The sequence below is a fragment of the Ammodytes marinus genome (assembly GCF_949987685.1).
Source record: "Ammodytes marinus genome assembly, chromosome: 3".
Classification (NCBI taxonomy): Eukaryota; Metazoa; Chordata; class Actinopteri; order Uranoscopiformes; family Ammodytidae; genus Ammodytes; species Ammodytes marinus.
The window spans coordinates 20359252-20372579 of NC_137232.1; the positions used below are offsets into that span (position 1 = coordinate 20359252).

At 42.3% G+C, this 13328-nt stretch overlaps 1 protein-coding gene across 1 annotated transcript in view; it reads left to right on the top strand.

The window, feature by feature from the left end:
* Nucleotides 1-7119: 7119 nt before the first annotated feature.
* Nucleotides 7120-13328, top strand: part of plch1 (phospholipase C, eta 1) — a gene marked incomplete at both ends in the record, with an annotated part of 56695 nt that continues 50486 nt past the window's right edge. The window contains one exon of the mRNA XM_080024951.1: nt 7120-7198. Coding sequence (XP_079881077.1) covers nt 7120-7198 — 79 coding nt within the window. The remainder of the gene's footprint in view (nt 7199-13328) is intronic.

Here is a 13328-nt window from a genome sequence, read left to right on the forward strand (position 1 = left end):
TGAAGAGGGCCCTTTTAGCTGTAATGCGAGCAGGACATTAGAGTATTTGGGAGCTGAAATAGAACAGAGCCTGTAAACTGCCTGTTATTTCAAATATTGTTATGTGGAAATACTTTAGAGGTGAATGATGACACAGAGCTGAGGAATAAATGAAGGTATCTATAGTTCATTGTGTTCCAATGAGTTAAGAAAAGCCCCAAAAGCAAATTCCCTGTGTCCAGGATTATGCGCATGTGATTTACGTAATAATTGTTTGTGTTACCGCCGCCAAAATTACACCTTGTGCTTCCATGTGCTTAGATAATTATCCTTGCTTTATCCATGCGGAATAGGAGGAGGGCCTGCAAATGAGGCCAGAGTGTGTTGAGTGTCCCGTGGGGTTTAGTGGGGGTCCCGGTGCAGTGAAACGGTAGCACTGGAGCAGACGATCCAATGGGCACGAGGAGTTTAGTGCAAAAGGGAGGAGGGTCACAGGGGGTAGAAGGGGATTTTGGGTCCGAGCACAAAGGCATGAGAGGAGGAGTCAGAGTGGAAGGGAAAGGGAGTGAAGGAAAGGAGGGGAGGGGGGTGGAGGTTGATGAATCAGCTCTCTTTTGTTGTGCAAATGTTACCAGCGACTGTTACGGCCAAAGAGGCCTGTGATTGGTGGGCCGGTTTTAAATTGTAAGGTGCATTTCTCAGGCTGATGGCTGTTGCTGCTGTAGACTTTGAACTGTCACCGAGGGAGGAGTGGGAGGGAAACCACGGCTGAGACAGGCAAATGGAGTGAAGTTTCTAAAGTTGGAGTTTACAGAGAATTAGTGCTGCTCACTGAAGAAGTTAAACAAAAGTGTCAGGCATGCTTCTTTAATCACAACTATCATGATACTGTATTTGTAGTACAGTAGAGTTAAACACCATTTTAATTAAATGGAATATTAGCTTGTTAATGAATCACAAAATCAGACATTTGTTTAAAGTACAGGGAAGTATGTAGGACCTCTTTTTTCTTTATCATCCTTTGGAAATAAAAACAAAATGATTAACATTTATTTAATTTTAAAAGGAGAAACATAAGGTATTGTGACACTAGTATAAAGAACAATAAGGATACCAGCTTATGAATTTGTATGCCAGTGTTATCACATTTTGCTAAACAAGAAGTGAATTAGTCTTTTTTTTCCGCCCTCCTTTCCTAAATTTCAGTGGGAAAGTCAAAAGACTGAATTGTGATAATAGTAGTCCACTCCAGAAATCCATTCCATCTTTTCCAAAATCCGCTTGTCCCACACCAGTAGTCTATTCATTTGAAAAGGCACCCTGCTTGATGTAGTGGTGGGTGCTTGCCCACACCAGTGAAGTTGCTGGGACGTTTTTCCTCTCATTCCCTGAAACCACACCGCTGGGAGCCTGGGACTATCACACTGACTACATTTGCACCTCGTGTCATGGACGTTCATTGCCTGAAGGATAGCCGTTTTGGTGAAAGTTGCAAGAGTTTGTGAGGACGCTGACCAGCTTGGTTTCAAAATCTGGCAAACGTAAGTAAGCCTTTGATGTTTGATGTGCTTCATTAAGGACTGAAATTTTGTTTCAGTTTAAAAAAAATAAATAAAAAAAAGGTTATGTCTCACAAGGTGCATTTTACTTACTTGCCTGTTTCTTGGAACTTAACCATGCACTGGTCTGACTCTGGCAATATGGACACAGTTAGCTGTCACTTTAAGTTTACTGTTGGTAGGATACTGTGTACTGTATCCAAGCAGATGTGCACCTGTTAAACCTGTGTGCCCGGACGGAGGCTCTGTAAACGAGAAATCCGAGGCATTTCAATCCTTATCTTTATTGAACCACTTTAGGTAAGCCCCAGGTAATCAGGCTCAAAACATTATTCTCATTCTTGGATCATTTTGACAACCACAGATTGTCTGAGATGATATAACTACTTTATATATTTCTGTCATGTGCTTTGGCTTATATGCTGTTAGAATCAATAATTCATCTGTGTGATCCATGAAGCATTTCCAGCTGCATGCATTTCACATGTTGGTGCTCCTTGCCTATTGTGCTTTGACAACAGAGATTTGCAGCAGGGCAGTCTAACAAAGGCCTTTATTACACTCAGCCGGTAGCCTTCCCAGAGAGAAAGAGATGGGGCACTCCCCCGTCCCAGAGCAGAGTCCTTGGGGATTTTTTTGATTTGATTTGAGTGGTTGTGTGTAGCTGGCCCGGGTTTGAAAGACAAAGAGATTTAAAGAGACAGGGAGCTGGTGTGACACTCACTGAAATACACTTCCCTAAAAAAAACCCACAAAGTTTACTCTCCATCATTACTCCTACCTGACAAAACCGTACAGGCAGTTGTCAACATAAAAGGAGTGTCTTTGTTAGGCAGAGTTGGTGAAGCTTACATGTAGATTGTTACATGCATAATTCAGTCCGTTTTAATTTTGCAGATTGGCCTTGTCGATTTTAAAATCGTGCTCCAAATGAGAAACATATTTGCTTTTAACCTGCTGTCACTACAAACACTATAGTGGCAACTATAACACTATGAGTATCTATTCCATCACACATCTACATGCGCTGTAAAGGCTTCTGTGTGAGTGAAGGAACGCATCAGGCGTAAAGTGACTCCCTTGTTATTATGTGACTTGTCGTATTGTGAACAGTGTATCAGCTTGCTGGTGTAGGGTTGTAGCAGTGGAAACATGACTCTGTGTGGGTGCTGTGATCCCTCATGAATAATTGACTTTTCTTGGTGGAAAGGAATATTATACAGTATGTGGTGTGTGTGTGTGTGTGTGTGTGTGTTTGAGGCTTAAAGTGTATGTAAAAGACAGAAATATAAAATCAGTGAGTGACATTCAGACACAACATTCATTCAATGTTCTCAAGCTGTCACTTTGTGCTCCCGTATATGCCGTCCACGCACGCTCGTCACTATTTACACACACTGTCAATGGGAAACTGTACTGGTTTCTCTTGCTACTAGCCGATGTGTTATTATCCACCCCTACAACCCCAGCAGAAAAAGAGCTCTCTCGTCTAGTCGATTAAGCAGACCAGTCCAAACCCCAAGAGTGAAAGTAAAGGATAGGAACAGGAGGGAGAAATGGAGGGTGTCCCATGGTTGAAATAGATCTGTGGGGTTTGACACCATGACCTTTTCCACCCCTCAACTCAACGCAAGACGACCCCACCACCCACACGTTCTAACACACACACACACACACACACACTCACACACACACACACACACACACACACACACACACACACACACACACACACACACACACACACACACACACACACACACAGCACCGCACTTGAAAGTAAAGATAAGATTGAGCTCTTAAGGTTTTTTCTGCTGTATACTGCGGATATGCTTTATTTTTTTTATAGACATGCATTTCAGCTTTGAATCTAAACAGTGCACCACTTTGGACACAGCACTTTTGAAGTGGAAATTCCTCAGTTTACACCCTTTTTTTCTTTCTTTCTTTTTTACAGCTTCATGAGTGTTAGTGCCGCGTCTGTTGACAAGCTCAGATAGCCTCACTGCCCCAACGCAATCCTGACCCCTCAGTAACCCCGCCACCTTAAGACCCGCTCTGTATCCTTATCAGGTCAGTAGCTCACTGAAACAGTGCCGGCTGTGGATAATTTAGATGTTAAAACTTCCTCTTCTTTCCTTTTAGCCTGGTGGAAACACATTATAGCCGTTCTGCTGGGCTGAAATCATAATTTGATTTATCAACCAGTAAAAATGAACTGGCAAAAAACATTTATAATCGCTTAAGTGTTTAAAGAATTGTCAAGCCAATATCCAAGTTTGTAACAATTTAGCACAAAAGGGCAACACTCTGCATTACAATGCCTATTACCATTATTCCCCTGGTTGGCAATACACATTGTTCCTTTGTACTTAGATGAGTTGTCGAGTTAAAGGGCACTCCGGTTGTACTGTGAAACCATCTGTCCAGCCATCAGCATACCAATACTGTTTACTGATGGTTCTGATAACCCCTTAACAAGCAATTACAAGCTACTCATTGACTCTGTAGAACATCACAATTGGTTTTCAAGCCGACTGACCCATCCAGTTGACTTCCCTTGTAGTGAAATGAAGTTATTTAGTGGAGCAACATGACTGTGTTGGATACAAACTTATGCTCGTGTTTTTAGTCTTGAACACTTAGACTGTTACAGATTTAAAAAAAAACATTTCAATACATGGTTGATAATCACTCCGCATTCATGGCAGCTGGTCATATAAAAATAGAACAACCATTGTGTAAATCTCATTATTCACGTCTAAATCGAGTGCTCTTTGGCATGTGTCAATATGGGGTGACAGATGCTTTAGTGTCCCTGTGTCATGAAGAGGGAGCCATTGTTACAGACATACATAGGTGTCTATGAGGGGCAATTGTTTCCACATCACACGTGCCATGTGTATTGAACCGCCACTTTTAAAAAGAGAATAGTGGTTTAATACCGATCATAGTTTTAGCCATAGTTTCTATCAGTTATGCTAGCATTGCACAAGTCCATTGCTGTCATGCTACTACCTTCACGGACTGGAATGTAAAACAGAAATGTATAGCTGTCGTGTCAGATAAAATGTGTGTTTTTACAGACACAGGACAGGCAGTAAAAGTGGAAGTACAGCCATGTTTCAGTTTGCATTACTCTTGTTTGATTAAAATATCTACTATGACAAAACCTTTAACTTGGGGGCATCCTCAACCTTCTTCCTGACACAGGCCTTGACACAGAGTGGGCGGTCTGGCAGGGAAACATTCATTTTTAAGCTAATTTCTGCAGTCTGAAAGATAGGAAAGAACATACTAGAGGTCCTTCTCTAAGGTGTTACATGCAGTCAGAGAGTCCTTTTACTAACTCAAATGACATGGATTGACACACGCTTGACTTCTACTGGTTTGGTTTATGAACCATATGTTTTCCCCCGTTCTAATTAACCTGCTATTTACGTGTTGTTATTATTATATTCATAATAATTTGACCTTTTGGTAAATACGCTTATTCGCTTTATGTTGTAGCTACAGCCAGTTGCCTGAGCCAGGTTAACTTAGCTTAGCCTTTGTATTAGACTCGGAAACAAATTCCACCATCCAACACCTAAACTCACTATTGTAACTTTCTTCTTATTAATCCGTGCAGAAAATAATCTCTTGATGATGACAGGAAGTCCAGGAAGTCGCTGCTCCAACAAATAGTCCCGCAAATACCCTTCTTAAAAAACAATAATGGGCCAGTTTTACACCTCAGCATTTATAAGCATTTGTGAAGCTCGCTGACTTGCACATTCTGCTAACCTCTTCTTGCCGTGCGACTCCAGTGCTTATGGTGGATTCGTATAATCTAGCTGTATTGCGGCCTGACATGCCATTGAATCTTCTCAAATAATGTCTGAAGTCAGGTGCCTCTGCTCGGCTCCTATCTCTAATTTGGACTCTGTTATGAAAACAAACAGTCATCTAGAAACATTATTCTATAATTAAGCCACAAGGGGCCGTGCTATACTGTGGGCTCTGAGCAGTTAAGAACGAGATTTTCCATGCTTATAACTTGAACAAAAGACCTTCTGAACATTATGACATGAAGTCAAAGCTGCATTTGGCTCCCCATCAAAGCATCAGAAGGCACTTATTATAGTCTTAAAAGTCTTCTTTTTTTCAACTTGTCTCTGTTGCTGTTCATTAAACACCATCTTTAAGTAAATGTGATGCTTTTGGCATCTATGTTTTGTCATTGACTTTTAACTTTTAACTTTGTTTTTTTTCTGAGAAAGGACATTTTCTGCACCACTACCAACTTTAAAGTCACCACAGTACAGATGTAATACGTAATCAGTAATAATCAAGTTTTGCTGATTATACTTGGCACAGATGTAGTGTCATGAGTGTCAGAAAGCGTCCATATGGTCTGTCTGTCATACACACCACATATATTATAGGCGTCTGTGTTTTAAAGTGAGGTGATGGCAGGGTCACAGGAAAGTACTTTCACCTCAAAGATACTCGACCCTTGAGCTGTACGTGTTCCAACAGACAGACAGACAGCCATCCTCACCTCAGGTCAGCCGGCTCTGGTCTATAACAGAGGCTCCAAGGCTTTCGCAGGTCTATAATCTCCTGTCTCTGTGTGTGACTGTGTTAGGAGTGGGAAGCAGTAAATCACAAAGACGGATGAGCAACAGGTGGGGAAACACTAAGCGGTCAGACTAGTGGTCTGAGGGAAGCTCAGTGGGAAATTGGGGAATCCGGGAATAACTGAGAGGAGAAAGATAAATGAGAACACATGGAGTGTGATAGATGTATGGACATTCAACATTCAGAGTGGACTAAAAGGTGGACAATGAGAACTGGCTAGGTGAATGGGCCTGATAGGAAGACTCGCTTAGTAAAGAGCATGATCAAAAAATCTTTTCATGGTGGATATGTAAAGACAAAAGTATGGCCCTATAGGTAGCCAAACAGCTAAGCTTACATCAGTGACGGCTTGTATTGTAATGTAGTACGTCTGTCAGTCCGTCCGCCAAACCGGGCCATTGTGAAAGCAATATTTCATGAAGGCTTTGAGGGATTTTTCTTCAACGTCTGCCCAAATGTCGACTCTGAAACAAAGATTAACTGATCAGATTAAGGAGGTCATAGGTCCAAGGTCAAGGTCACTGTGACTTCAAATATCGTGAGCACAATATTTTAAGAATGCATTGAGGGACTTTAGTCAAATTTATCACAGACTTACTCTTGAACTCAAGGGTGAGATTTTGGAGGTCAAAGGTTACTGAAACCTTACATATTGTGAGGTTGCAGTGACCTTATACCATATTGTATCTTCTTAGGAGCTTTATCTTCTTCAACATGTTGCCTACCACCAATGTATACTTTCACCGTTTTGGTGCTGATGGTGAGATGTTTCTGTTATACACAACATGCATGCAATTTCTTTAACACATTATACTGTATATTTTATTAAAATACCTTTTTTGATTTTTTCAATTCTTGCAAAATGTTTAGAAACCCAGTTGAATTTTCTCCTCTTTTTATATACATATAGGTCATCCGGTTGTTAGTGGTTCTGTGCTGTGCCCCTCGTCTTCTCACCATGAGCGCCTGGGTGGTGAACAGGAAAGGAGAGCCACAGTACCGTCGACACTTCCTGACAGACAACAGCATCTTTCACGGTAAGTGATCGGACCCACACTCACACAACAGAGCAATATAATGGACAAGGTATACTGTAAAGAATGTTCTGTCTGATAACTGTATGTTATAGAAATGAACAGTAGAGGGAGACTCGTCTCCACTGTGCTTCAAACATTCAACATGCTGTGGACGGCACAGCCAAGACTCACTCTTGTGTCATCAATTATTATTGTTTTTCTGGTACAGATGATGAAATAAATGGTATGGTATTTTCCTCATCCAGCATGGTTATATGTGTATTTTTGCATCAACTTGATAACACTGACACACATGCGCACACCTTGTTATGCCAACACGTAATAATATTGCATATGATATAAACTAAAGGAAATGTGCAAAAGTGCATTCTTTCCCTTTTCATTCTCATTAAAGTAATAAAATAATCCAGACATGAAATGGGATCAATTTGGTGGCGGTGAGGCTGCACAGTGACCGATCGGCTGGGCCAACCGATGACAAATCTCTGATGTCGTTTTGCCTCTGTGTGGCTGTCAAACCTGCAGCATACAGACAACTTATAGCCTCAGCTCCACTTACTAGAGCCAGCATCCAGAGCGCGTGTGTGCTACACATCGTAAGAGTGTGTGCTTTCTGCTTACTGTAATAGAAATCAGGCTTGACTGCTTCCGTCCTCTGCTGTGGATGATGGATTGACCGGATTGATGCAGAGAGTAACAACAAGTGTCTGTTGCCCCCCTTCTGTCATGCTTAGAAAATAAAAGATCACATTGATGGGAATTTCACCCATTTTCTTCATTTGTAAACACATTTCTTCAAGCCAAAAGCTTAATCTGTTGAAAATAAATGTTAAAATATAAATGAATCGCCTAAAGGGCATGATTTGAGGATGTGTTTTCATAAAGACCCACGGTGAGCTTAAATCAACCTCCCAATCCATTTCTTGCAAGATAACATTTTCTGATTCTGATCTAGCCTACATTTATTATTGTAAGGCTGCTGTTCAGTTTTTCATATAGATAAAGTGAAGAGAAATATAACAAATATTTTGGGAATAAATAGCCTCTATAGCAGGGGTGGCCAACCAGTCAGAGACAAAGAGCCACATTTTTTACTGTGTTACTGCAAAGAGCCACATCGTTTTACACGGGTACACACAGTGGCGATTCCAGGAAATTTTGACTGGGGGTGGCCAAGGTGGGCCACAGAGTTAGAGTGGGGTGGCCATCGCACCCCTCAATGAATAGCATGTGATATGCTGTACAACCAATTCAAAGATGATTTATAATCCCAAATGCCCAAATCATGTTAGTATCCATTGTAATGTTTGTCAGAAAACTAAACCCCTGAAGGGGGGTCTGGGGGCATCCCCCCAGAAGATTTTTGTTGTGTTTTTAACATGTAATCTAAGCATTCTGGTTCATTCTGGCGAAGATAATAAAGGAAAAAGTCAATATTTATTTCAGCTCAGATGAATAGTAAAATTAGCAAAACAACATAACTTGCTAGCAGCCAGATGCCTAACAACTGCACAGAGGGACGGATGACCACTAGCTTTTGACCAAATATCTTGCTAAAAAAATAAACCTTTATTTATGAAAGTCTGCCCTTGCTAAGAACATGTTACACTCGTTAACTACAAACTTACATTTTTTTATTCAGATTTCAAAAATCTGCTGGGACACGTGTCTATACACATGCATGGGTGGCACGCATGTCACAAGCACACGTATGCTGTTTTCAAGACCTTTGCTGACCAGAGACCAGTTCTAGTGGCCACAGTCCTACCATTAATTTAGTAATTGAAAATTGAAAACTGATCTCATATCAGTGGATTGGAGTGTTTGTGTGGTGAACTTGGCAACTACCTATCAAAAAAAGTTAAGAAAGAAAAAAAAATACATATCATCTCTGAACTAGGATACATATCAGGAAAAAAATGTAATTAAAAAAATAAAATTAAAATAAAAAATAACATTTGAACTGGGGGGGGGGGGGCACTGGGGTGGCCAGTAAGATTTCAGGGGGGGGGGGGGGGGCGTTTTTATTTTCGCGGGGAGCTTGCACATGCATGCACAAGCATTATTTATAAAAAAAAACAAAAAAAAAACAGGGGGCCCCACACTAGGACTTGAAACGGGCCCCCAGATCGTTAAGGCCGCCCCTGTGATCATGACAGGACTGGACTCCTACAGTACTAAAGACGACAGGGCAGTCATTTTCAACAATGAACATTGTGTGCACTGCCTCACACACAAACTCTCAGTTCAACCAAGTCCACAAACAAAAATATAACAATTTAAAATAGCGTTTTTCTCTTACTATGCATGTTGCTTTGTGGGACTTACTTTTAGCATGGAGAGAGCTGAAGTGGCGCCGAAGATTTGAAGCCTTGAAATGCGCAAATGACACCTGGCATATAAGGCAGAATGGCCTGCCATAACGTTCAACAAAAAATATGAACTCTCCCACTCTGTTTCGGAGCAAACTTGACACAAATAGTTTACTCACGGAAAACCTCCCTCCAAGCTGAGCGGGCAGTTTTATGTTGCGTCCGCACCAAACGTTTGCGAACGTTATGTTGCGTCCTCAATAAAACATTTGCGAACAGGCATACACATAGGGCCTACACATTAATAAAATAAAAAATTAAATAATAGACAACATGTAAAACGAACGTAAGAGCCGCATGAAACGTTTGCGAACATGCACACACCTAGGCCCACACACAAAAAAAAAGTATATAAAAAAAATAAAAAATAAATTATAATCACATAATTTGATATGAACTGAAGAGCCGCACGAAGCTGGGCAAAGAGCCGCATGCGGCTCGCGAGCCGCGGGTTGGCCACCCCTGCTCTATAGCTTCACCAAATGTCATTTTCCATCGATCTATGTCTGTTTCATTCCTCCACATCCCTGACAGTTTCCTTTCTTGTCAGTCAGAACCATTTTGCGAGGAATATACGCCTCTTTTCTTCTCTTCAATGAATCTACACCACTCAGCCTCTTTCCCTTCCTCCCAGTTGTTTTCCAGTCTTGTTTAAATGACTGAGTGGCAGGTGGTTTTTGTTTGGCCGTGGAACATAAATCAGCGTAATAAAGGGGTTGAGAGGGGGTTTGAAACTGTCTGTGATCAGGCAGGTGTGGCTAAAGAGAGGTTTACACTTAAATCAGAGCAGAGTGAGCAAACACTGCTGGAAAGCCTCAAGTACTTGCTAATACACAGAGTGCACGAGGAAAACTCTAAAACACAAACACGCACACGCACACACACACGCACACACACACACACACACACACACACACACACACACACACACACACACACACACACACACACACACACACACACACACACACACACACACATATACACACACACACACAGGGAGCAGTGAACTTAGGGTGATCAGACATCTCTTTTTGTTCCTCAAGACACTAATCAATTTGGTAAACTCTGCCTCTGGCTCCCAGTGTTTAAACACAGCTTCTGAGTAGTATGTGATGTGTGTTTGTGTGTGTGTGCTTATGTGGACCAATGCACATGACTAATTTAGGAGCTCGAAACTGACAAAACTTTCATGAATGAATTGATACAACTTGGATGAGAGACCCTCGAGGCTGGACACACGCAATTCTAAAGCTAAAACCTACACGGTAATTAATGTTTACACATAACTTGCGCCCTATCCGTCTCTCTTTCTCCGTGTCTCTCTCTCTCTCTCGCTCCCTCCCTCTCTCCCTCCATCTCTCTCTCTGGGGACTCGGAGCGCCAGCAGAGAATCCCACATCTTCCACTTTTCCTGCGCTGTCTCTGAGGAGACATTGATATCTAAACTGCTGAGACAAACGGAGACATGATGTGGGTCATTGCGCTGGAATTCTAGCCCGATCCTACCAGACCATCGTAGGCTACTTCATTTTATTTGTCCAGAAGAAATTAAAATTGAGCGGAAGTATGTAGGCGGGCGGTGCCATGCTACTGGAATTCCTGCGCAGTGAGGACCCCCCCCCCCCCCCCTCATAATTCACCGATTAGCTGATAAAACAAAAAACAAAAAGAGATCAGTTTGAAATCGAATTCAGAACAGTCGCCAAACAGCTAATAGATTCGCGGGAAAAGCTTGATGGAATGTCCATATGGCCAACTCTGACGCTTAAGCCCTTGGTCTGCGCACTATTATCCACTCTGCCTATTGGCAACAACTCTCCGACTGTGGCTTTGCCTACTGGTGAGAGGAGAGCATGTGCGCGCAGGGGCTGTGGATGTGACGTGAGAGCATTGATGGTTTGTGAATCCACTTTGCAGACCAGTCAGAGCGGCACAGGCTGAGGAGCAGCTCTGTTCCTGGACTCATTGTCTTTGACAAACAAAAAAAGTGATATTTCATCATCATGGCACGGTTCATGTGGACTAGTCATGCATGTTTCGATGGCATTTCAATACATTCCAACTGGGAGATAAAATGATGTCCGAAACGCACGGAGGGACCCTGTGATAGCAAAAACTCCAGACAGTCCTAAATGGCAGAGCTTGAAGTTTGCAGAAATCTCAGTTTGGAGAAGGGTAAGTGGATCTTTTAAAAAAAAGACGCTTTTTGTTGTTTGGTTATTTCGTCCTTCAGTCCTGCATGGAAAGGAATACTCTGTGTGTTGCACGAATTCCTTTGGATGCCCATTAAGCCCATGCGTAATTTCTCTATTGCGCTTGTTGTTGTGGAAAATGTGCATCACCCACTCTGCTTCAAGCACTCCGGTAAGGAATCTGTATTTAAGATTGTCAGTTTGCACGATGGATTCTTTGTACAATAATTCACGTGTATCGACTTTTTATGGGTAGGCCTACAAAACCTCAGAATTAAATAGCCCTACACAATGTCAATCAGTCGATTTAGTGAACTTACAAACGATGACTGATTTTGTCAGTATACATGACATCCAAGGGCAGCATGTGGAGCGGCGGGAAACTGTCCCTGGTGCTGAAAAAGCCCCTCTAGATGTATCACTAGGGGGCAGAAAAGACTCTTGATGTGTGGATTTGACAGCACCCTGCCCTTAATACATTATAGAGCACGTAGGTGTGGACCTGCCACGTCCTGCGTCCTCCGCATTGTTCCCATAAATATAAACATCAAGACGATGGTTATATATGTTCTGTCACTGCAACACCTTGGTGACCACCCAGCCTTACCACATGCCATAGCTCAGTAACAGAGGTGGATTGAATTGTTGACAGGATCAACAGAAACACACAAGGAGGGCATGTTAACACCAGACAATGTGACCGAGCTGAGGTCGAGGTTTGTTGCCAATAAAAAATTGAAGCCTTGGCAACCCCGGGCTATTAGAGCAACCCTTTGGTCTCTCTCGTACTCTAACACAAATATGGCACATCCCTGGCACTTAGAGAGCTGGATGTGTCAAGCTGTCAATCTTCACCCCGGCAGCGCCTGTGTTTAAAAAAATATATATATATATCTGGGTGAGCGTTGGGGTGTGGGAGGGCCGGCCCCTGTTCGCTTCTCTGGAGCAGAGGGCTACTTCTTTATTCATTTTTTGGCAACACTTGTGCTAAGATGGGTCGCATGGCTCCACCAGCCCTTGCTGAGTGAGAAAAGGAGAGAAGATGATGGAGGGGGAAAAAGGTCTGGAGGAGCATGCATGGCTGCTAATCCCCTCCACATGGAGGAAATGGCTTTTCCATGTAAAAGGGGCTTTTCCTTGTGTGCCTCCCCTGAACTGATGATGATGAATCTCAGCACGTTCCCCCCTTTATGTCTCTGCCTCTTCCTTTTGGTCGCTCCAGGGCAGAGAAACTGCACACAGACACCAGGGGAGAAAGAACATGCTCAAATCCTCTCAGCTCTTCTCCTCTTTTTAGAACATTTCTTGGCATTTTTCGACGTGTCAAATTTAGGCAAACATGGAAATGAGCATCATTTTGGTATCGATACTAAAACAGAGTATTGAAACCTTTTCACTCTGCTCATATCCTTGCTAAAGGTCCTTCATAATCCAGGGAGCTTTTATCATGGATCTTTGATTTTTCAAGATGGACCATCCTTTACATTGCATTTCACTGATGATGAGTTACCTTATCTCCCTGCGCGTTGACTTAGTTGCTGGCAGATTGCGTTTGTTCTTGCA